Raw genomic sequence first — 26,311 nt, 5'->3', positions numbered from 1 at the left:
CCACCCCCCCCCCCACCCGGCCACTTTCTGAGGCTGAGCCAGACAGTTCACAACCTTGGCTCTAATTTGACCCTGAGCTGAGCTTCTGACCACATATCGGCACCATCACTAAGACCACATCCACCACTGTAATATCACCATCTCTGCTCCTGCCTCATCTCATCTGCCACTGAAACCCTCATCCATGCCTGCATTACTACTAGACTTGATTATTCCAATGGTCTCCTGACCAGCCTATTTACCCTTGAGCTCATCCAGAACTCTACTGGTCATATCCAACCTGAAGCTACCTGTTCATCCATTACTCCTGTGTTCACTCACCTCCATTGTTTCCTGGTCTGGATGTAAAATTCTCAACCTCATTTTCAAATTGCTGCATGGCATTGTCCCTCCCTATCCCAATAACCTCCTGAAGCTCCACATCCCTCTGTCATCTCTATACTCCTCAGGAAATCGCATATGTGTTATCGGTGAACTGCCCAATTTATGTCAAGATTCAGAGGGTAGCTCTTAAATCATCAGAGGCCAAAAAGCTCAGGCTTCACACTAAATACATCATGGGGTTTCCTACCGCCACCGAGCAACACCCCTCCTCAAAACACCATCTCCCCAGCCCCTGGTCCCCAAGCCAGATTTGCACTATGTGTTTAAATTGGGCTATTGTTTCCTACATTACAGCAGAGACTACTCTTAAAGGTGTACTTCATTGGCTGTAAAGCACTTTTGGATGCTCCTGAGGTTATGAAAGGTGCATTATAAATGTAAGGGTAGGATTTTCCAGTCCCACCCATGGTGGGTAGTGGCACAGGTGGGACCAATAAATGAAAAATCCCACTCTAAGTCTTTTTTGTTATTCTACTTTGACTTTCTAATGCATTTTAGACAGAGGAAGCCATTCAGGAGAATGTTCACTAGCCTGATTCCTGGGATGGAGGGTTGTCTTATGGGGAAAGATTGAGCAGGTTGGGCCTGTACTCATTGGAGTTTAGGAGAATGAGAGGTGATCTTATTGAAACATATAAGATTTTGAGGGGACTTGACAGATGCTGAGAGGATGTTTTCCCTCATGGGGAATCTAGAACTGGGGACACAGTTTCAAAATAAGGGATTTCCTTTTTAAAACAGAGATGTGGAGGAATTTCTTCTCTTAGAGGGTCATTAATCTTTACTCCAGAGAGCAGTGGAGGCTGGATCATTGATTATATTCAAAGCTGAATTAGACAGATTTTAGATCTTCAAGGGAGTCAAGGGTTTTGGGGGACAGGTAGGAAAGTGGATTTAAAGCCATTATCAGATCAGCCATGATCTCATTGAATGGCATAGCAGGCTCGTCCTGCTCCTATTTCATGGGCAGCATTTTTCGGATGGTGGGGTTTCTCATCCCGCAACCGGAAGAGTCTATGGAGAACACATCCTTGCCGATACCAGCTGCCCCACAAACACCTTGTTCTCGGCGGGGCATTAATTGGCTAAGGGTGAGGCTTCCACCCCAATCTGGGGGAGAGGTCCCGCCTTAGCTGCCAACCAGTTAGATAACTGGCAGCTCTGTAATCCCAGCAACACCAGGTCCAAGCACTGGACACTGCTGGGACCACAGCCAAGTCCCCAAAGAAGTGGAGGTTATAGAGGCCGGACTTCAGGTAAGCCCAGGTTATCAGCGGGGATTGGCTGGCAGGCCCTAGTGATGGGGTTGAAGGGGAGAGGCCAAGGGTGAAGGCTAAAGGCATGACATTGGAGGATGCCTCCGATGAGCACAGGGGACCCCAAAAGGAAGTAACCCCCTTGTTCGACATCAGCCGATGCACCCAAAGCTGCCGGGCTACCTGCTTTGTGTGGGCCACCCCTACCATGGGTAAAATACCGGCGGAGGCAGGATGAGGCCCTAAGCAGCCATTAATTGGCTACTTAAGAGCCTCAATAGGCCCAAAGGCAGGCGGGCCACTGCCCTCATAAAATGGGAGACAGGTTGGGGTGGACAGGCAGACTGCATTTTTGAGCCTCCGCACCCCCCCACCCCAACACCGCACCCCCACCCCCCCCCACCTCCCCGCCACCCAACACCCCCTCAACCTTCAGACCTGCCGGTGGAGGACTGTAAAATTCCGCCCCATATGTTCCATATGTTAATTAATCTAGTTGGTACTCTTTATTTGGAGGATTGTGCTGGAACTTTGGGTAATATTGTTGTTTTACAAGGGATAGCTGTAACACTGGATTCCTTGAGTACAATTTAAGGTGTTGCAAAAGCTTTTTTATACTATTACACTTCATTCCGAATTACCCTTTTCTTCAAGCATTGAAGTTTGTCTTTGAATTATATAATTCTATTTGTAATGCCATAGATCATGGCATATAAGGTAACATTTGAAGCTTCAAAAAATCATTCCAAAAACGGGGGTTAACTTTAATGCTGAGAATGAGCTGCCCGTGTTGGTGCAGGAGGATCCATTTCTGTTCATTGGTCATCATACATGTTCTGTTCTATGTGGACATGTCTTCAACACCCGTGTATCATCTTGGTAACGTGGCCTGTATCGCCAGGTTGATCTCATGCGCCAACTTATAAGGTGAGTATAGCCCTACAACATGTATTTCTGAGCTGAAAAATTGAGACCAATTCCTAAATTGAGTAAAGGCCTAAACATGCACTTAATAGCTGAAAAATGGCTGGTTGGCATGGGTGGGGAGGTGGGGGGGGCTGCGGTGGTGGCTGGGGGAGCAAAGGATTGACTTATAAGCCGGATATAGGCAGTGTAAAATGGGATTGTCTTAAACTCTGGGTCAACTTATACGCCGTGATCTACAGTATTCTTCTGAAATATGCTTTTATAATGAAAAACATTTGTTTTAAAGCCCGCAACTAACCGCTTCCTTAAGTACTTCAAAGCACTAATTTCTTTAAATGCAGTAATTTGTTCTGTTTATGAACATAGGATTTGTTGACCTATTTTTTGCATTTGCAAAGTTAAATAATTGCATGTAGTAAGAAACATTTTACAATTATGATCTTTATCACAAGAGAACAAAGGGTACTTATTTCTCTTAACCACAAAATTGCAGTATAAGATATGAAGACATTTTAAATACCTCAATGAATGTAGTATTAGCCCCTACTTTAATCTACCCTTTGTTGTCTCATGGAAATTATCACCGTAGATCAAACCTGACATTGGAGGATCATGTTGATTTTTGTTAGGTGAAATATTGGCTTATTAAGGTGATGGATAGCACTGCTAAGGTAAAACATTTCTATTAAGGTACTCAGAGCACATTGAACAAAGGCCAAGTATAGTACACTCCCTGCAGAGTAAAGGTCCCTTTAGACTCCCGTCACCCCCCTCCCCATCCCCAATTTATATGCATTAGCCCCACTTTCAGAGAAGTCCTTGAACATATCAACGTGGTATTTCTATTTTGCGTACTGGTGTTTTCATGAGGCACCTGCATTAGTACCAAATGTATCAATGGACTTGTCCATTGGAAACTGGCTTGGAGCTACTCAAGTTTATTTTACTTGGGACCCCTTGTGATCAGCACACAGAACAGACTTTCCATCATCCATCTGGAATTGTAACCCAGATGTAAGAGATGAAAGGATAGAGAGCAAATCCAACAAGATGTTCAGCCCCAGTTATTTTAAACAATTTCTCTGATTGGAAATAAATTATTTTTCTGCCTAACAGCATGCAAAGTTGGGTGGAATCTTCTGGTCCCTCCAGCAGTGGGAAACTTGGTGGGTGGGGAAACTTAATTTGGTGTGAGGCCAAAAGTCAGTTTCCCGATGTCGGGATGAACTTGAGGAATTCTGTGCTTGGACTTCAAAGCAGGTTGAGATTCTCAGTGAACAATGTCGGGAAGCTCTTTTGCATGTATTAGTATGTTATGCATGCTCATTAAAAAGACCAGCTCACCAGAATTAAGTTCCCCCTCCAAATTAAGTTCCCCGCCAGTCAGAAATTAGAAAGTTCATCTTTATGACTGTTTATGACTGCATGCACCTGGCGGGCTTCACTTCTTCCATGACCTTGAGGTGAGTAGACTTGCTCTGACCTTCTTGGGTACCACGCACAACTTGACTCATATCAGGTTCCAGTAGGAGGGGCTGCATGAAGGCTGGGCATGGGAGGTGGGGGAATGGGGGTAGGGTGGAATGGATGCTGGACATGACAGGCAGGCAAACTGGTGAATGGGGGGGATGTTGGATGGAAGGATGGAGAAGAGGCTGGACATGGGAGGCAGGGGAATGGGGGTGGAGTGAAGGCTGGACATGGGAGGCAGGCAAAGGGTGGAATGGGGGTAAGTTGGAAGTCCTTGAACATATCAACGTGGCAGGGCAAAGGGAGATTAGGGTGAAGCAGGGGCTGGACATGGGAGGTAGGCAAGAGGGGTGGGGGTCGTGTTCTTATAATGATGTAAGTCCTTCAGCTTGATTGCTGTATAAGACAGAAGGCACCAATCACTCGTAAGAAATTTGGTAACCACATTGTGGATTCATTAATTAAGGTTAGGCACATGAGAACAATTATGCATAAGTATAAAGCAGAACAGTGTGTGTGTGTGTGTGTGTGTGTGTGTGTGCTCTGCTCAAAACAAAAGTCTGGATCACATAACACACTTCCCTTCTAGTGATGTCATGCTGATAGCCCTTAAAGGCATATTACAAGGTGGAAGGATGGACCGGAGACTGGGCATGAGAGGCAGGCAATGGGGGAGGTAGGGTAGAGCAGAGGCTGGGTGTGGAGGTAAGCAAAGCGGGGAAGGGGGGACAGCATCCGGGGATAAAAGAGACTGTCCGGGGAAGGCAGCGAGGGAATACGAAGGTGCAGCGACGTAGGATTGAGGGAAGGGCCTTTCGTGTTGGGCCTGGGGTCCTGTAGCTGGGTGCGGGAGGGGTATTTATGGGCAAGAATGGTTGGAGAGAGATGGTCCTACAGGGTTGGGTCAGTGTTGTCAATGGTGGGGTCCTGGGGTTTGTACTGAGGGTACTAGGCAGTGAAGGGAACAATCACAGTGAGAGGAGGGAGTGAGATCCAGTATGATGGCAGGTCCAGGGTGATAGAGGGGTAGGTGAATGTTTCATAGGCGTGGGAGGGGGCATTAGTCCAGGGTAGTGGGGGGAGAAGAATGGTACTGGGTGAGTCAAGGGTGATGGGGGGAAGTTGGTGGGTGACAGGGGGAGGGTAGAAGGTAGTGAAGCAAGTCCAAAAACTAACATACACAATTTTTCGAGTGACAACAGTGCAACACTGTCGATGTAAAACTACGATACCTCAAAGCGGGAAGAGGGGCTTTTCAGGTGAGTGGAGCTCAAGGTCAGCACATTTGGCTGACTAGAGGGACACCCTAATAATCATGAGGAAACTGGATGACAACTATGCTCAGTTGTGTTCTCCTCTCTATGGTGAGGTCCACACGGCGGCAGGTTTGTTCCCGACTCATGGGTCTTACAAACTCGAGATCGCGTCAATGGCTGAGATTTTGCAGCCCTGCCGTGGTGGGACCCGCTGCAAGGGATGCGGCAGGCCAGCCAAAAGTATGTTGACTTCCAGTGGGAGCGGAAGATCCTGAAGGCGATTGGGGCTAGAAAATCCCGGGCTATGTGTGAAGCTGCCAGTCATTCTGTGCCATTTGCCATCTGCTGCCGTCAGAGGCAGGGATAAAGAGAGGGAGGGAGGTGGATGCTTCCAAGGGGCAGGGTTGGTGGACAACAACAAATTCCAGACTCCAAACCTCCATCCTCCTGGGTGAATGGCCATAGGTGACACTAATTGACAAGTGCTCATGTGGTTAGTCTTCCTATGCTGCCGAGGTAACGGTCTTGCTATAGACTCTCAAGAGTAGTGGAGGCAAGCTGAATAGTGTTGGAGGGAGGCTTCTCACACATGGCTCTCATCACCCAAGTCAAAGAATAATGTCTCCATGCACAGTTATGTATGAATGGGAGGAACACCCATCTCTGGTCCTCCAGGAGGTTCTTCACCTGGGGGGAGGGTTGGGAAGGGGAATGCCATGTCTAGATGGAAACCAGGCACAGAGCTTGGCACTGGTTTTGTAGCTCTGAGATGGAGGCAAACCTGTAAAGAATATGCTCACTGCATTTATTACTTCAGTTCATTCACAGATCTACTGAGGCCTGGATGATGCAGACTCTAGGCAGCCCTGCCTTTCTACTGCTCTCATCCAGATGAGGAGAAGGAGTCTCAGGTTGGCATAGGGCCAGCAGAAGCAACAGCCTGAGCAAGAGGCAGCAGGCCCTTAAGAAGATTAAGGTGTTGGCAAACATGGTCGAGCCTTGGCCTAACCACAGGCATACCGCAGGTGGTGCTCTTATCTAGAAATGAACAAAAGGCAATGCCAGCGGCGTCTTCATATGTCCCCAGTGTGTTTGCTCATATCTGACAGCTTCTCCATAATGAGCTGCGGCCGCAAGGACTTGGAAGGAATCCCATTCCAGTGGCATTAAAGGTCACCGCTGCCTTAAACTTCTTTGCCAGTGGCTGCTTGCAGGGCTCCATGGGGACCTGTGCAATATCTCCCAGTCAGCGACACACAAGTGCATACGGGAGGTAGCAGTTGCCCTGTTCAGGAGAAGGCACCAATTTGTCCGATTCTGCCTGGATCCCGAAAGCCAGACTGCAAGAGTACTGGGGTTTGCAACAGTCATAGGTTTTCCGCAAGTGTAGGCCACAATTGATTGCACACGTGTGGCCTTGAGAGGCTCCCTGGCAACAGCGAGTCATGTTCATCAATAGAAAACGATTTCACTCTTTGAACGTGCAGCTCATATGTGATCACAAAAGGCAAATCCTGCATCTTTATGCTCGGTTCCCAGGGAGCTCCCATGATGCCAATATTCCGACCCACTCCCAGGCGCCACCTTGAGGGACCTTGGCAATTGCACGCCAGGCTCCTTGGGAACTAGGGACATCCCCAGAAGACCTGGCTGATGACGCCAGTTCACTGTCAGCAGAACGTTGCTGAGAAGAGTTACAATGATGCACATGCCTCCACCAAGTCAGTGATTGAGCAGACAGTCGGCCTGCTAAAAATTAGGTTCAGATGTTTGGATGGCTCAGATGGGGCTCTCCAGTACTCACCACAGAGAATGTCCCAGATCTTGGTTGTCTGCTGTGCCCTGCGCAACCGCGCACCACAAAGTGGGGGATGTCTTGGCTGAGGGAGACATGGAGGACTAAGATGTCTCCTCCAACGAGGGGGACAGTGAAAGGGGTGGTGCCAACGAGGGCTAGAGTGTCGACAAGCCAGATGCAGAGGCCATAGCAGAGGGGTTACAATGCAGCAGAGAGGTCAGTGCCAATCTGATAGTTACCAGATTTCAGGCAGAGTAAACTGCTGACACGTTTCTTTAAATTATGGTTTTCTATCATCTGCTGGCTGGATGGTCGCAGCTCCTTTTTGGTTACAGACATTATACTTCTCTGTAATGTACTTGCATTTATTATAGCCAAATTAAATTCCAGTAGTTACCTTCTGTCCTGCTGGTGGTTTGACCCTCTGCTTGTGCCAAACTATGCTAATATGCTGAGCCCTGATGCTAAATGTGCGGATTAGAACCTGCCTCTTCTCCAGCAACCTCAGTCACCTGTACGTAGAACTGTGATTTCGCCCAGGCCCTCACAAAGTCCGTGTGCATGGTGACTTGGAAGCAATATCAAATCGCACCTCAGCAGGGGATGCACTCATGTCAACCTCACACCTGCTCCCAAAAGGACACAAAACTGGCAGAGAACTCTTCGAAGCAGAACCAGATAGATGGGTCCACATGGAAGAGCAGCACAAGTACACTATTTGGCTCCTTGAGATCGCTCCTCCATGCATATTGATCAAGTAAGGTCATGTTATTGAACCCTGATTGCCACTCGCCCATAGTAAACCTATATCCCTTGACAATTTCATTATGCCAAGAAGGTTTGAGGCTACTTTGCAGTCCATGGCCTCACCTGCACTACGGGTCAGTGAGTTGCAGCCACTCTGAACCCTGCTACAAGCCTCAGTCTTAGCTTGCCTTAGTGCGACACCGTGATCCATTATTGTGGTCACCCCAGCCAAGGTAAACTTCTTTCCTGCGTGGACCCTGCAGAGGTCTGTCAGAGCTGCTGATGCCTCACATGGATAACCTCACAGTCCTTGGCACGGTCTGACACACAGGCCCATTCTACCCTCTCTCACCTCATAGACTTAATACACTGGTCCTTCAATTAAGTCTGATACATTTTGGTTGCAATCCCTTTATGCTAGGTCGACTGCAACCTGTGATAAGGAGATGAGCAGGTCAAACAAATCTCCATGTGAGGTCTGACAAAGGCTCCAGTCAACTGTGCACACAAACTTCTTAAATTCTACACTCAAGTCCCTCTTGCAGTCAAGGCTAACTTGCCCATTGCCTCCTTATTCACAGCCTTCACCTGCATGGTAGCTCAAAATGACAAATCATCAAGAAAGGCCATTAACGGTTGGACGTGTCAACCACAGCTTCCTCCAGACATCTAGGGCAGCCTCTGGTTTTCCACTGTTAAGAAGACAGTGTAGAGTTTCACTTTCTCAGCCCTGAAACAGCATCTACAGTGTTACCTTGCCACTAACAAAGCAGATTTAACTCCCTTGAGTGCTCCTGGCATTCACCCACGTCTGATATCAGGGCAACAGCAGCAAGAGATGCACTGACCTCGCTAAACGTGTTTTCAGAGATCAGAACATGATGAGCTGCAAGTAATGGATTGCATTTTGCGTGCCCAGGCAGCGTACTCACAAATGAAGGCCAGTGTTTAATCGTGCACATGTGGGATTACTGAGTAATGACTGTGTTGCTAATGTGGGAGAAGTGAATCTATAGGAGTTCATTATCAGACTCTGATGGGGCCCACATTCCAGACCATTAAATACCCGTGAACATTGAAGTAACTACCAGCAAGATGGAATCCAGGAAACTTCCAAACAGGCCAAGTGAGTATATATTTACAAGTGCCAAAACTATATACAATAGTTATACACCCATGCCACCTGGGATGTGCCTTCAATACTTCTTAATCTTTCATAGTCTACTGCTATGTCCAGGTGCAGCCCCGACATCCACAGCTGAGGTGGAGGCAGCCTGCTAACTGCTATGCCCTATTGACTATGATGACTTTGGCAGGCATCCTCCAGTGGCCCGAGGCCTAGAGGGCCCTGGCCTGCCAAGGGTCTCCTACTCAGGTACAGGTATACCCTCCTTGGCCTGATCTGCTGAAGGCTATGGAATCACTGGCAGAGGACACCCTTGGAGTGTCCAGTGATGAAGCCCCATGATGCCTGGCCAGTGCTCCTCCTCCCTGTGAAAGCCCAGTTGCACCTCCCTGATTCCTTGAGGAGAAAGGGCACCTGGAAGGAGGTTGAGGTGTCCCGTCCCCTTCTTGCCTAGCCACTGCTGCACTGCACCCATGGCCAGACTGATGGAATGTCGGTCCGAGCGCATATCTGGCAGCCACTGTGCGTTATGCCGTACCTGGGTCTCCAAGGCAGCCTCCACCCTTTCCATGGAGGCAGCCAGGTGCTCGCATGCTGGGGCCACGACAGTCGACAGAGCATAGACGGACTCCCCTAGCCTTTGGTCCAGTCTACACATGGCCTGTGGCAACTTTGCCTGGTGTTTCCCTGCCTGTCTCTGTGTCTCCAACATGTCTCTTAGGGCTGAGTCCAGAGGCACGTTATCTGCATGTGCCTGAGCAGGGTCCTGGTCTCCAGCATTCCTCCGAGTGTCAGAGATCATAGCTGTCACTTCCCCTGTCAGCTGTGGACCCGTGTCTGTGATGTGCTCACCAGATTGTGACCCTGGGCTTACTCTAGAATGTGAGCCCATCGAGGTGAGTGTATCTGCGCTGTTGGAGGGTGCAGGTGAAAGCAGTGAAAGTGCACCCTCTGAGGCTTCTCCCTCAGGGTTGAGGTTGAAGATGGGGTTGTGGCTGGTCTCCCCTAGTTTCCCTCCCCTCTTTTCTTGCTGGTACCTGAAATAGAGAAAAGAAAGAATTAGTGATTGACCAAGCAGGCTCCTTAATTAAATCAATGGGCTGGATTATACATGACCCCGCCAGATGTGTTTTCGGTGGAGGATGGGGGACATGTAAAATAGGGCAGGTGCCAACTACACCACCTTCCCTCTCACCTCTGAGCTCACCCCCATTACATGGTAGGTGGGCCCACCCACCTATCTCTGAGGCCTGCTCCTCATACTGGGTGAGGACTCGAATGTCTGGAATTCCACCTCCGATCTGGGCCCGCTAACATCTGTTGGGCACTTTTCTCCTGCAGAAAGACAGAGGGATTGATTGTCACCACAATGGTTGTATGAGCAATTCAGGAGCATGTATACCTATGGCAGCTGCTGAACCCTCCCCAGTGAGTGATTAAGAAACAGGGTGGCCTTCAACTGATTGAGAGCCTGAAGTGGCTGGCACACATTCAGTCCTAACTGCTGGTGAGAGCTGAAACACAAACTCCTGTGTGACATTCCTTATGTGTGTAAATCTGCAATGAGAGTAAAAGGTGCACATACCCTGGCAGAGCACAACACATCATTCATCCTCTTTGACAATTCTGGCTATTTCTATGCTGGGCCGCACAGGCGCAAACCCCCGCTGCGTCCTCCGTCCAGACTGCCGTGGTCAGATGGGAAGGCCTCCTACTGCCATCCCAGGGAAACAGCATCTCCTGCCTTTTCTGAATGCCCTGGAGGAGAGTCTACAGGGAGGCTTTGCAGAACCATGGAGCTACATGCTGCCTTCTCTGGGACATTAAGGATAGCCAGACTGAAGCTTGTGGCCTGCAGTGAGCGAATGGCTGCCCGGGTGCCCTTTAATTATGGCATCTGGACCTTTGACCCCAAATGGTAACAGCGGGGAAGGCAACTTCCTGCCCTCTCCCTCCACAAGATGCGCTATGCTCCGCACAAATACATAGGTAATGAGCTGACCAGCACAAAATCGCATGTGGTCCACTGTCCCACCCCTCCAACAGGAATTATTCCCGCTTCAACCCATCACCGAACTTAGACTTCAGAACAGAAAGATTCGCCCACAGTGAATGAATTTTCAAAAGTCAGTAAATTTAATGCAAATTAAATGCAAATGAAACAATTGCAAATTGTGCAGGTTTTACTTTACCACAAAAGAAACAAATTTAAAAACATCTTTGTAACGTAGAAAAAACACATTCCATATTGACTTCTTGATAGGTTTGCTCCTTGACTAGTAGATGCTGAAAATTAGCTATTTACAATATTGTAAATATTGTGACGCTCCATAGACAGTATGTGTGGTTAAATGCCTACATATGTACATTTTAAAATTCGAATCTCTTGCTTCTGATACCAACTATAACTAATCTGTAGTAAGCCCTTGTAAACCATTTTAATGGACCATGGGCATGTTTCAACTTCAGAGTGCTTGATTTCATACAAATATTCAGACTTTGTAAAGTTGACTTCCTCTGGTATGAATAATTTTGCGTGTGGACATAATGCAGTTTCATTCTAAAATGATTAGAGTAAAATCCAGCCATATGTTTTTAAGAGATAACAACGGCATTTTCTGATCTCATTAATACTACTCCTGTTGTTAAGCAAATAGAAAATTATGCCATAACTAAACGAAAATTAAGACAGCACTAGAAGTACAAGGTGGGATTTGCAAATGTTTAGAGCACCTGGTCATGAGGACATTCCTGCTGCTGTGTGAAAGCAGCACTGAGAAGGCCTCAGGCATAAGGATGGTATCTGGTACCAGGTTCCATCATCTTGTTATCTGACTGTTTTGGATTCACTGACCTGAGAAAATCCAGGCACAGGGCCTGAGGCTGCATTCTTCAAGGCGCCTTGTAAATAAGTGCCTATCTGGCGTTGGAAGAGGAATATAAATGGCAGGGCTGGTTTCACATATTCCTGTCTCATCAGCATAGTTCTGTAACCGCTCCCCTTCTCCACTCCCCTTAACCCAGGAGTAATGTATAGGAAATCCCTGGTCAATATAAAGGGAATGGAGACCTGATGTAATGGCTCTTCTTCCTCCTTTTCCTCTGCTTTATACTTGAAAACTTAGGGGAGGAAAATCAGCCCTTACACATCTAAGCAACATTTATGCTGGCGATTTGAATGCAGTTGATCACTTGGGGACATATGGGAGCTGATTTTCAATTCCAGCACTTGAAGCACCACCCATCAGATGAAGTTTACCCGAGGCAAAAGCTATTTTAGTGCCCTACCCTCAAAAATGAAAATAATTTTTGTATGTTAAAAAAACATACAAGTTCCAAAGGGACAGTGTGTGTGTGTGTGTGTATAGAATATTGTGCTCACCGTGCAGGCGCGCGCCCGAAACGCCCAAGTGTAAAATTACGCGTGATGACGTCGAGCGTGCGTCCCAACGTCATCGCGCACTCACACGATATTTTGTTCAGCAGGCGCGCGCAGGAGTCGGCTGCGCAACCGCCAATAATTAAAAGGCCTATTAAGGCCATTAACAATCTAATTAAATTCAAATCTACGCTGCCCGTCCAACCTTACGGTTGGTGGGCAGGTGAAAAGGCCAAGCGGCCTTTACATTTTTTAGGACACCTCATCCACAAGCAGGATGAGGTTTCCGAAAGAAAATAAACATTAAATAAAAACTTTATTTTGGAATTAAAAACATGTCCCACCTCATGAGGGAACATTTTTAATTAAATTTTTACTGACTTGATTAATTTTTTAAAATAGTGCTTCAATCTCCCTAAGGCAGTTCTGTGCCTCAGGGAGATTGAAGCGCTCTTTCTCGCGCATGTGCGAACTGCGCGCAAGGCCTGGCTCGCCCTCCACCTCCCCCCGCCTCCCCCCTACCCACAGAGGCTGTGCTCAACACTGCCACTCATAATCCACGTAGCGTGGGCCTTAATTGGCCCGCCCGCGTGAAATCGTGGTGCGGAGCTGTTAGCAGGTGGAGGTCGGCTTCCCAATCGCGTGTGTGTGTGTATGTGTGTGACAGTAGGACCTTGGGAAGCAGATTTTTATTCATTTCTATTAGTCTGCCACACCATTCAAGCTGAAAAATGGAGTGTTGGACTGATGAAAATCTGATGCTAGTCACAAAAATTAAACCTGTTAAGACTTAAAAAAAATTAAACCTTGTAACTTCATAAATGATTACAATCTTTATTATTGATTTGTAACACATGGGTAATTTTACATTTTTAATCCAATTAGATTTCAAATGGGAAATCCCTCCAAAATAAGTCATCATAATTATAGTCTCTTGGCACCAAATAGCAAACTTGCTTTTCTCATTTAGAGTATCAGCTCTAATCTCACACATGGAAGTTGTTTGTCATAGAAGAATTAACGTATTTTATTCCAGAACAATTTATTACCCCACTATATTGAATTGAGGGTCATGTTTTTGGCATAACAATCAAATTCTCTAAATCTTTGAAAGGTTTGGCTTGATTTTAATGTATTTTGCACAATACTTAGAATACACACAAGTGCGTTTGTTTCTTCAATTAACATTTTGATCCAAGCCTACAAATTATATTTCATTGAAGTTTCTCCTTTACCATTACCGAAAAGAAAAGCTTAATTTAGGGTGGACACTTCCACTTTCAAATCAGCTTTCACAGGAGCTGAGCATGTATATTACTTCAACTTATAATACATAAATAAAAACGTTCTCCTAGTTCATTCAAAGTCATTTAATTCACATTATCTGTTAATTCAATTTGAACTTTGCAAAAGCAACTTTCATTCTGATTTTATTAAAATTGCTCTGTCCATTTACTGGATCATTGAGGTTTCTAGAAAAAGAAAACCTTTAATTAACAGCAACAGCAACTTTAACATAGAACATCATCCTGGAGCATTTCACATGCATAATCACAAAAAATAGATGCTGAGTCAAAGGAGATGTTAATAGAGTGATTAGAAATTTGATCAGCGAGCTGGGTTTTAATGAGGAGATGGAGAGGAGGGAGGGGATTGTAAAGCTTGGGGCCTAGCCAGCTGAAGACATGGCAGCCACGGGGTTGACAGGGGTGGTGGTGGTGGTGGCAGTGAATGAAGTTGTGGAGAGTGGAATGCAGAAGAGGCCAGGCTGACCAATTTTAATTTAAGGTTATGGAGACCAGTAGCCATTGTAGATCAGTGAGGGCAGGTGATCAGTGAGTGGGACTTGATGCAGGATAGGATGCAATTAGCCGAATGTTGGATGAATTGAAATTTACAGAGGATAGGGGATGGGAGATCAGCTATATGAGCATTTGAATTGCATTTGGCAGTTTTACTGGATCAGGAGTTGGCGGCCTCTGTGATGGAAATGTTATGCATTCGGAAGCTCAGTTCCTCATCAAATCAGATGACAAGATTGTAAATAGTCTGTTGCAGACTAAGACAGTGATTAAGAAGAAACTCATCAAAAATGAATGAGGACAAACAGTCTAACATTACAGAGACAGTGGAGGAACTCAAGAGAGGTGATGAAGTGGTCGGGCTGAGGATTGTGGAAGCCAACCTCATGTTTTCAAATAATATCGCAAGGGGCAGCATGAGAAAGAGGAGGGGGCCAAGAATATATCCTTGGAATTTCTGGAGGTGTTGGTGTAGAAGTGGAAGAGGAAGACATCAATGGTTACCCTGCTTATGAAATGACAAGCAAGAGTGGGACAAAGCAAGGACAATCCAGCTGAGATGGACAACAAAGAAGTTGTATTAAAGGACAGTTACATAGTTGCGGAGAAGTCCAGGAGAGATAATGCACTACTGCTGTCGTTGCAGTTGCAGTGCATTTGAGACTTCGGTTAGGGGTGTTTTGGTTCTGTGGCAGTGCAGAAATATAATTAGAGAGATATAAGAGGTATGGGGAAGGTAGGTATAGATTTACAGGGGGTTACATGTTCAAGAACTTTGAAAAGGAAAGAGAAATAAGAGATTGGCTGGTAATTTTCAAAACAAAGAGCTTGAGGTTGAGTGTTTGGAGAGAGTGATGATGGTTTTGAAAAAGAGGACAGTACCTGAGGAGAGAGAGCCATTTCCAATGTCAGTTAGCATAGGAGTCAGGTAGAAAAGTTATGTGGCCACTTGTTCAGTGGGAAGGGGTCAAGAGAGCAGGAGGTAGCTTTCATAGATGAGATGAGCTTGAAGAGAGAGAAACCCGAAACAGATAAGGGTGGCCAAGGGGGAGCAGTGGTGACAATTGAATAGTGAGTCTCAGTATGTGTAAAAAAGAATCCATGTGCTCCTTGATGTTTTGCAATTTTTTCAAATTAACTATGATCTGTGGCTGGAAATATAAATGAACTGTGTTCATGAGTAGAAATGTAGTAATTTTTTGATGTGCCTTAATAGGTAATATTTTGAAAGATACCAATGAGGCTAGAGCTTACTAACTGCTTTGATAAGCAAAATATTTTACATGGAGATAGCAGAAAAGTCACTGTTCCATTTTTCCATTAAACAAAAGTTTGGAATTTTTTTTTCTTCTTAAAAAGCTGGTGGAACTCTCTGCTCATCTGGAAATGTTTTTTAATCTTATATTTCTTCCACTTTCAGATTGATCTGCTTGTTCCAACTAAAGTGACTGGTATAATCACCCAGGGTGCAAAAGATTTTGGGCACGTACAATTTGTGGGTTCATACAAGATAGCCTACAGTAATGATGGAAGGAACTGGTCTATTTATAAAGATGTAAAACAACGAAAGGATAAGGTGAGTTTCGAAAATTTCCACATACTGAGTTGGCATAATTCAACAAGACCTCATTCAGTATTTCTTGAGTTCCTGTAGGATTTCTGAAGAGTTAGTTTCCCCTTCTTAATTTATTATTTAATGTGCAGCTAAGATAATCAAATGAGTGAATCACCCAGGATTTTGTTTTTGTGAACCTAAGCGATAAAATCATTCACAAGGCTTTCTTTAGTTTTAACACCTTGGTATTAAAGTCTGCGGGATTACTGATGATTCCATTACAAATTTGCCAGTTAAGACTGCATCAGGCAAATGTTCAATACAAAGGGAGGAATCTATTTGCAATATAGATGGAGGTCTTAACACTGATAAAGTTGATTGTTATTGACAACTAGACTCTTGTATGAACTAAAGACACTGGAAAATGTCAAAAGCCATCATAGTTCAATCTTGAGGCATCAGCTGTTGTCCCATTGTTACATGATTCAAAATGTTATATACTCAGGATCCGCAGCCATTTTTCTTTGGAAGGCGCATCTAAAGGGGCTTTAAGGACTTCACATTTATGATGCTACATCAATGCACATTGATGCCTTTTAGTTCTGTCTCCCTGCCCGGGCTGAGCAAAATATTTGGATCTGCTAGCGTGAGAGTACACATGTAGTTAGGATTCCATCTAAATTAGTGGTTCAATTCAGTCACGGATGTAATAAATTTTCATTATCTATTTTTTACTCCTGCTTCAAATAAACCCAGAAAAGAACAAGAGAACAATCATTTGAATGTTGAAAGGGTCTCCTTGAAGTATCCAAAATAAACAAAGGTCAGAAAGTCCAGTGAACTGTTGAATGCCTGTGGGAATGAAAATCGGTCAGCATACCATGGATTACTGGGTTATTGTTACCAGCTGATGAAGAGAGACAGGGTCCTCCTGTTAAGTGAATTGGTATTTTGCTAGAGCAATACAAAAATTAGTTTCAAACAAGTAATCCTCATAATTACCTAGAATATACAGCACAGAAACAGGCCATTTGGCTCCAACAAGTCTCTGCTCATGTTTATAAACCTCATGAGTCTTTTTCCATCCCAACTACTTCATCTCAACCTTTCAGCTTACCTTTTGATAGTATCAATCATTTCCTATGGTACTGCATTCCACCTTCGAACCACTCTATCAGTCAAAAAATTTCTCCTTATTTCCTATTAGTAACTATCTTGTATTTATGTAGTTTTGGATTTTCCCACAGGTGGAAACATTCTTTCCACGTCCACCCTGTCCAACCTTTCAGAATTTTAAAGACTTCTATCAGGTCATTTCTGGAATCCTTTCTTTACCTCCCTGATATCTTGCAAAATGAACTGTTGTCGGTAATGTTTAGTAGTGGATGAGGGAGGGGTCATATTGTTTGTTTAGCAATAACACATTTTATTTTTCAATCGGCAGGTTTTCCAAGGTAATTTTGATAATGATACACACAGAAAAAATGTAATAGATCCTCCTATTTACGCACAATATATTAGGATCTTGCCCTGGTCATGGTACGGCAGAATCACTCTGCGGACGGAGTTACTGGGATGCACCGAAGAGTGATGAATACTGGCTACTGTCAAGAAAGTTATCACCGTCCTTGGAATATCTCAACAAAAACTGCACAAACCTGTAAGATATTAAAGGGTTTTCATGAACAAGTATTCAGTTTGTGATAGGAATGAGTCAAGTTAGCTGGTCAAGGCCTGCCCTTTATCAGACTTTCAAATGGTGATTTTTCTTCCTTAAAAGTTTATTTTCATGTTTTTTGTTAATTTATACATAATGAAATAGACCTTTATGATTGCAGACCTTTTGTCCCCCTTCCTCCACCCCCAAAGTTTGTTTGACATGCCTAGGACTAAAATCGTTAATCATTATTGCAGATGCTAATATTGTATCTTATTTATTATAAACATTTTTTCTCTCTGGCTCCTAAGAGTGATATGCTTTTCAATAGTCCAGTTTCAGTTTATCTTTGTCGTTATAGTTCCAGACATTAAAACGATTAATTGAGCACTGATGAAGCTTTTGTTTGTCAAATTGTGCATGTCCCACATTGTAAGAGACTGACAATCCCTTTCAAGGTGCCCTTTTTCCCACATGCATGAAATTATGCTTACAAACCTTCCTACTTACAAACATCCTAATGAAAATGTATGTCTTGGACATGTAATTAAAATGCAAATGGAGAAAACCAGTAAAAGCATATTAGGTTACTGTAATATACAAAAATAATTAGACAAAGTTTGTGACCCTGAAGATACAAGGACAATAAACTCATGAATGTACAAGACCATAAATGCTAATGCGTGGGTACCCGTCAACTACTTTTTGTTTGGGGTGCATGTAAAAGTTCCATTTCCAGCTTAAATTATTCAGTCACAAATTTTATTTTTCATGAAAAGAGAGGCAGTTGCTATCTAGGAGAAATATAAGGAAAAATAAATGATTCTTAAAATGTGGACTTAAAATTGAGAGAGCTGTTGAAACATGAGTTGTCTGCCCACCCTCGATCTATTCAGTTCTGTTGTGATTTAGATAAATGTAAAATGACCTTTGTTTATCGATGAACACACTACATGATGTCATTGTAAGTCATTCATTTTGAGTCATGTTATTTAGTAACTTGACGCACGCAGAACGTTTGATCACAGTGTTTAAATTCTGCAACACAGCAAATTAATTTATAACAAATTCATACAAAATTCACACTGATGTAATATAAGAGTGATTCAGATGCTGTTGTATGCTACCTTCAGAATTTAACTACTGGTATATTAAATCCAGCATAGTCTAATCACAATGTTTCTTATATTTAATTATCAATATCTTCTCTTTAAAGCACTTTTATTTCTGACTAAAAATTAATGTAGTATAATAGCACTAAACTTACAAAAATCCAGAGTGTATGGATGGTAGGCATCTGTGTACTGATAAAGGAAAAGGATCATGTAGTGTATAGAAGGCCTTATTTACTGGGATTCCTAAATTATTCATCACTTGAATATATGTGTTTATATTGGGTATCTAACATTAATGACATCTAATGAGCATTTCAAATGTGCACCATTTTGTTGTAAGGTAATAAGTAAACCATGTGTTTGGCAGTTCTGTTAGTTGTTGCCTCTGTCTATGAAGCAAAGTTTTCACATGTGGCGCTGTCATTTATAGCTTTCATATTGTATTGGCACAGGACTGTAAAGCTTGCAAAAATATCAGATTGGAAATTCCAGTCAATTTTATCCTTTTTAATGCCTGACAACTGTAATTTTCACCTTGTTCCTGGATAGAATGGCAGAGATTTAAGAGCTTGAATAATAATGAGTGAATAATAATGAATAGTAATAATAATGAATGAAAACCAAGCCACAAAGTTAATTTCAGCCCTAATGCACATTATTTGTTTATGCCTTATTTGATAACTAAGATTATGTTGTTGGCCAGGTATGATACGCCCATGACTCTATCAAGATATTAATGTTAAACCCTATGCAGAATGTTCACAATCCTATTTCTGAGCAAGTAATTTAGAAGGGTAGAAAATTTTAGAAATTGCGCCTTTGTTTCCGTTGCTATAATTTCATAAGACTGGTAAAGTTTCCTGTTTCTCAGTTTAACCATAACAGCTTTACAAATCCTTTAATTTTTACAAGAGGTTGTATAGATTAGATTATTTTCTATTTTTCTGAATCTCTCCAGAGCTGCGGTATCCTTTTTACTGTGTCTCCAAAGGCTGTTCTCTTAACGAATATTGAAAATAATATTTATCCAATCACTGAGATCTAGCAGTACCCTTTTCAAATTCAATTCGGATAATTCAGTTCTGCTGCTTAGAATTGTGCTGGATATTGAAGACGGTAACATTTGTGAACATTTTATTCATTGCTTTTATGGCAAGCTTGAAAAAATTGAAGTCACATACTCTACACAACATTTGTTTTGGAACCAAGAAGTCGATCAGTCTGGCATTTATAAAGCTACATTTACATATTTGTCATGCTGAGAAGGAGGCTAACACAATCAAGAAGGAGGTTAGCACAATTAAATTCTATAGCGGAAGGTGAACCTTCCCAAAAAGAAAACACTGCATTAAGATTTAAGGCATTTTCTTTTTCACTGATGTGGATAATTTTAAATTTGCTCTATGAAGGTCAACAAAAGGTGTACTTCAGCTGTAACATTGTAGAACAACAGAGGATTTGTGGAGAAATCAATCTTACTGCAAGCTATTCAAGCTAATAGACTGTTAGCGTGTCTGTGATTCTATAGCATTCCTGGTCCCTGCAATGCATTGAGTAACTTAAGAATGCATTAATATGTAAATGAAATTAAAGGGAAAGTCAACCATCAAAATGATATAGGGTATAGAGTTTGAATAGATTAAATTAAGATTTATGCTTTAGATTGAAATAGCATACCAAATGATAAATTCAATGCCATTTTTGGTAGCTGATTAAAGAGAATGTTTTCCCAGTATACGCACCCCCACTAGAATATCATCATGCTATTTACAAACATCAGTTAGTGGGGAAGGATGATTTCCAATTAAAATTATACCTAAGATACAATTTCAGCCCTACTTTATATATTGTTTTAAGTTGACTGATACCTTTCAACAGATGTACTTTAATGAAGCTGGGCTTTTGGTTAAGCAACAGCCTTTTTTGGTGAGCTGAAAATTCTAAAAAAAAGTGAAAAGAATGTTATTAAATTAGATTTTCCATTTTCTTTTTGACAAACTGAATTGTTCATGTTATTATCTGCTCCATATCATATTGCGTTATACCATAGGGCACTTATTTGATTAGAAATTTGTATCCCTCAACTACATTTTGCCTCCCTGCTGAATTCTCAGTAATATTTCTCCCTATTTCTTCTCTCTGCCTCTCCCACTTCAGGAAAGTAATCTCTCCAGTTGTTTTCTCCTGTAGGCAGTCTTGAAATTCTTACTATTCACAAGTGGAAAAACTTCTATTAATACCATGTGCTTTTTCAAAGATGTATTAGCTTGTCTTTTTTTGAAATCTGTATCATCCCCCAAGATCCTCCTTAATGCTATGTGCCTCAACAATTAACAGAGTAATGAAAACAGGGTACCCCAGCTCACACATTAAGGCTGTTAATGGGTGTGCAAAAGAGGTACTTTTGGATATCTTTATCCACTTTTCTCTTGCATTCCCATTCTGAATGCCTGAGGGTAGAGCCATCAAAGAACATCCTTTGAGGAATTGAAAGAAATCAATTTCTATAACAATTTATTCATCAGAAACAAGTCAATGGACATATGTCACCAAGGTTATGGAAAATCTATATGAAATATACTGACTTATCCCCCAGAAGCCTACTTTACAATCCTTTTCCTCTGAACAAAAGAAAGAGTAATTTCCACTTCAAACAAACAACTGAAGATGCACAGAGGTGATGGCATAGTGGTATTTTCGCTGGACTAGTAATCCAGAGACCCAGCGTAATGCTCTGGGGACTAGGGTTCAAATCCTGCCATGGCAGATGGTGAAATTTGAATTCAATAATAAAAATCTGGAATTAAAAGTCTGTTGTAAAAGCCCATCTGGTTCACCAGTCCCCTTTAGGGAAGGAATTCTACCATCCTTACCTGGTCTGGCCTACATGTGACTCCAGGCCCACAGCAATTTGGTTGACTCTTAAATGCTTCCTAAACAAGGGCAATTAGCCCTTATCCCACGAATGAATAAAAGAAGGAACATCTAATTCATAGGGCCAAATTATGGCTATGGAGGCAGAGTCGAGTTGGAAAAACTTGCCAGACCCACCTCAGTAAAAAGTATGCTGATAATCACACACAATTTGTACTCTGGGCGGGTGCAGACTGCAGCTGTGGAGTTAGAGGACCAGAAGATTTTAGGCCCTCTTGCCTTCACATGCCCTCACCCTGCCCACCCTTGGCACCTTATACCTTCCAAGACAAATCATGACCCTTCCATGTTCATTCACCCAGTATGCACTATGCCCATAACCAATGAGCCATATAATAACAATGGCAAGTGTGGAACTGCGAAGGAGAAAAAAAACATACCCATTCACAAATCTTGGAAAAAAAATTGCTGTTTCTACAACGCAATAAATTGTCAGTTAGACAAACCATTAAAGTATCAATAACAGCAGCTTCAAGCACTTCATACCTCTTAATCTTCTCCAAATAAACATTGAAACATTGACAAAAGATCACAGCACAAGCAAATTATTCTAACCACATAAAAATGTCAATGAAGCAAAGTCAAAAATTCACTTCAGTTGTTAAAACAGAACACCCTGGTAAGCTAATGCTTTAATTGATCTGGAGTCATGGCCAAGAGGTGTGAAGTGTTTGAAGCCTCTGTTATTGATACCTTAATGGCCTGTCTAATTGACATTTTTATAGGATTATAGGAGCTGCAGTATATTTTTCAAAAGAAGATTTGTGAATTTTTTTTCAGCAGCTCCACACTTGTCGTTGTTATTATAAGGTTCATTGGTTATGTACATAATGCATACTGGGTGAATGGGCATAGAAGGGGCATGCGTTGGCATTGAGTTGCCATGGAGAGCATGAATTGGCATCAATTTAGTATTGGCAGAATGAGGGGCCGTGGGGAGTGGCTGGGGGACATGAATTCACAGTGAGTTGGCATGGGGCATGGAAGGGCTTTGGGGGTATGGGTAAGACCTTTTAAACCTCTAAAAGGTTCCCGAGTCCAGACTATAGTTCATCTGAAGGCTATGAATCACGAGTCATGGAGAAGCTGACCCAACTTCACAAAATTTGCAGGGGCTAGGAGATGCCTATGTCCACAATGGAGCCAGCCAGGCTGGGAGTGCAGGGTGCGGTTCGCTACCCCCCACCCTTATCCCAAGCCAGCAAAAATTGGAGGTGTTGGACTGAGGGCAGAAATCCTGGAATCATGTGCCATCCACTATTTTAAAATGTTTCCAGAGTTGTTTCAACTCCGCAAAAATCTTGGCAATAGAGTCTTAGGCACAGAAGGACTCCATTCGGCTGATTGTACCTGTGCCAGCTCTTTGAAAGAGCTATTTAATTAGCCCTACTACCCTACACATTACCCATAACCCAGCATTTTTTCCTTTGCAAGTATATGCCCAATTCTGTTTTGAAAGTTACTTTTGAATCTGCTTCCACCACCCTTTCAGATACTGCATTCCATGTCATAAGAACTCACTGTATAACTAAAATTATCATCTGTCCTCTGGTTCTATTAATTATCATATAAATATTCAAGCACAGTGGATGGAATGACCTCCTGTGCTCTGTGATACTACCTTGAATCTGTGCCCTCTGATCTTCAACCCACTTGCCAATTAAAACAGATTCACTATGTTACTCCATTAAAATCACTCATAATTTTGCACACCTTTTTAAGAAAATTTGGGAAATTATTGACAAAGCTTTCCGATGAGAAAATTTGTGAGTAGATCTTCCTGGTGAATTCTTGGGGTAGAATTTCCACAGTTCCCTAACCTTCCATTGTAAACTTGGTGGGAGATCATTGAAAGCTGCAGATAAATGTTTATGCCACTTATTCCAGTCTTCCGTTGAGAGCTCGCTGAAGTTACAGTGGATGGTTGGGAGAATCCTTTTGAAAATTGGTGACATATTATGTCTAAAGTTGTGAATAGACTTGCTATAGTAGAAATGCATATTGGGGTCATTCACATAACTGCTACCAAATTGCTTTCCTCAAAAATGCCAAAAAGCAAAAGATGGCACTATTCAGAGCCAAGAAAGGAACCTCGTGCAATTCAAAGACACAAATCTTTTCTGAATTGCTTCAGGACATTTATCAATTTACCCAACTTGTGTGTGGAATACTTTGAAAAATAGTTAAAGTGATTCAAATTGTTAAAGCTGTTGCCAAAATAAATAATTGCACCAGTAATTTATGCAAAATGCTTTTAAAAGATGTGTTAGCATTGTGATTTGTTCAAGGAAAAATATTGTTATTTGTTTTTACCTATATCTCTTTTCAAGACACTCCTATTACAGAAGTTGACTTTCCCTTCCAGGACAATACAATAAGATCTGAAGTGAGGTTTTGACTGGATGTGATAGGCTTGTTTTGTTGTTGTACAAAAAGTATTTACCAGTATATTGGAAAAAAATGTGGCTTAAGACCCGTCAGTAAGTTAAAAAGCATAAATTATGTAATAGGGATGAAATAACCACTGCAATCTTAGCAACTGTGTAATAATACTCTTGTTTTTGTATTAGGCTCCAATTCTGATGGTTAATGCAAAATCAGTACAAGCTTGTATGTTCTTCAGATTAACAATAAAACTTTGAAACATCCACATCTTGTGGAATGTGTTTTATTTGATTTAGAGGTAATGGTAATATTATAGGTAATTGTTGGTAAGGGCCATGTTATTCTAATATTTGTAGTGGGTGAAGCAGTAACCACTGATAACTGGTCAGTGGTGACCATAAACTCAACATATCAACCTCTGAAGTGATGTATTTATGCAAATCTACTTATGGTCCGTACCAAAATCATTCTATCGCCTCTCTTTATGACCCAGTTGAATAAGAGGCAATCAAAAACCAACCAAATCATTAGCAAAGTAATGGAAGATGTCATCAACAGTGCTACCAAGTGGCATTTGTTTAACAATAACCTGCTCACTGATGCCCAGTTTGGGTTCCACCAGGGTCACTCATCTCCTGATCTCATTACAGCCTTTGTTCAAACATGGACAAAAGAGCTGAATTCCAGAGGTGATGAGAGAGTGACTGCCCTTGAAATGAAGGCCACATTTGACCAAGAGTGGCATCAAGGAGCCTGAGCAAAACTGGAGTTAATGGGAATCAGGGGGAAAACTCTCCACTGGTTGGAATCATAGCTAGCACAAAGGAAAATAGTTGTGGTTGTTGGAGGTCAGTCATCTTAGCTCCAGGACATCACTTCAGGAGTTCCTCAGGGTAGTGTCCTCGGCCCAACCACCTTCAGCTGCTTCATCAGTGACCTTCCTTCCATCATAAGGTCAAAAGTGGGGATGTTCGCTAACGATTGCACAATGTTCAGCACTGTTCACAACTCCTCAAATACTGAAGCAGTCCATGTCCAAATGCAGCAAAACCTGGACGATATCCAGGCTTGGGCTGACAAATGGCAAGTAACATTCGTATCACACAAGTGACCATCTCCAACAGAGAGAATCCAACCATCGCTCCTCGATGTTCAATGGCATTACCATCACTGAATCCACCACTATCAACATCCTGGGGGTTACCATTGACCAGAAACTGAACTGGACTAGCCATATACACATTGTGGCTACAAGAGCAGGTCAGAGGCTAGGAATCGTGCAACGAGTAACTCACCTCCTGACTCCCCTAAGCTTGCCCACCATCTACAAGGCACAAGTCTGGAGTGTGATGGAATACCTCAACTTGCCTGGTTGAGTGCAGCTCCCACACACTCAAGAAGCTTGACACCATCCAGGACAAAGCAACCCGCTTGATTGGCACCACATCCACAAACATTCACTCCCTCCACCACAGATGCACAGTAGCAGCAGTGTGTGCCATATACAAGATGCACTGCATGAATTCACCAAAGCTCCTTCAACAGCACCTTCCCAACCCATCTAGAATGACAAGGGCAGCAGATTGATGGGAACATCACCATGTGGAAGTTCCCCTCCAAGTCACTCACCATCCTGACTTGAAAATATATCGCCGTTCCTTCACTGTCGCTGGGCCAAAGTCCTGGAACTCCTTTCCTAACAGCACTGTGGGTGTACCTACACCACATGGACTGCAGCAGTTCAAGAAGGCAGCTCACCACCACCTTCTCAAGGGCAACTAGGGGTGGGCAATAAATGCTGGCCCAGCCAGCGAAGACCACATCCCATGAATGAATAAAAAAAAGTATGTTTTACATAAAGGTAAAATGAATGCAGATGGTCAGAATTATTTCATCTAGTCAAGAAGGTAACTCATTTCTATTAAACCAATTGTAATCAAACTTCAACTTGGTTGTCCAGGCATTAAGTGTTGAAAATATTTTAATTACCTCCATACCCTGCCATTGTTAAATATTTGAGACATGATATTCATTATCATAAACTGTTATCAAGGACAGTGAGTTGTCACTGCCTTCAGCAAAGAAAGTAATGACATTAATCCTTAGCACGTCTTTAGAGTTGTCTCAAAAGCACTTTACAACAAATGGGTCACTTTTGAAGTGCAGTCACTGTTATGGAGCAATGTATTAACAAACTTGTTTAAAGTAAGGCATCCATCCAATACTTAATAAAGGGATGTTTTGTCAGGAAAATTATCACCCTTGTGTGCAAGCTCTATCATTTGTAGATGTTCATTTTTATGTACCATTGATCGTGACAAACAGTCTTTTCCCATTGACAGATATGCTTCAATGCTACATCTGGGTGGTCTGCCTTGGATAAGTTCCTTAAATCTTCACAACCCAATAATCAAGAACATGTTTATGAATAATCCTCATCCTAAGATCATATTTCACTGACTCAATAAATAATTTTTAAAACTTTTATAATTATAGAATAAGAATCTGAAAATAAATTAC

At 42.7% G+C, this 26,311-nt stretch overlaps 1 protein-coding gene across 3 annotated transcripts in view; it reads left to right on the top strand.

The window, feature by feature from the left end:
- edil3b (EGF like and discoidin domains 3b) overlaps positions 1-24,054 on the top strand; it is a 311,349-nt gene extending 287,295 nt beyond the window's left edge. For all 3 annotated transcript variants that reach the window (XM_078564731.1, XM_078564719.1, XM_078564710.1), the window contains 2 exons: positions 15,566-15,721; positions 17,145-24,054. In XM_078564731.1, coding sequence (XP_078420857.1) covers positions 15,566-15,721; positions 17,145-17,291 — 303 coding nt within the window. In that variant the 3' untranslated portion in view covers positions 17,292-24,054. The remainder of the gene's footprint in view (positions 1-15,565; positions 15,722-17,144) is intronic.
- The last annotated feature ends 2,257 nt before the right edge of the window (positions 24,055-26,311 follow it).

This window comes from Cetorhinus maximus, chromosome 2 (assembly GCF_964194155.1).
Source record: "Cetorhinus maximus chromosome 2, sCetMax3.hap1.1, whole genome shotgun sequence".
Classification (NCBI taxonomy): Eukaryota; Metazoa; Chordata; class Chondrichthyes; order Lamniformes; family Cetorhinidae; genus Cetorhinus; species Cetorhinus maximus.
The sequence above is the reverse complement of the archived record's forward strand: the minus strand, read 5'-3'. Positions and strand labels throughout refer to the sequence as shown.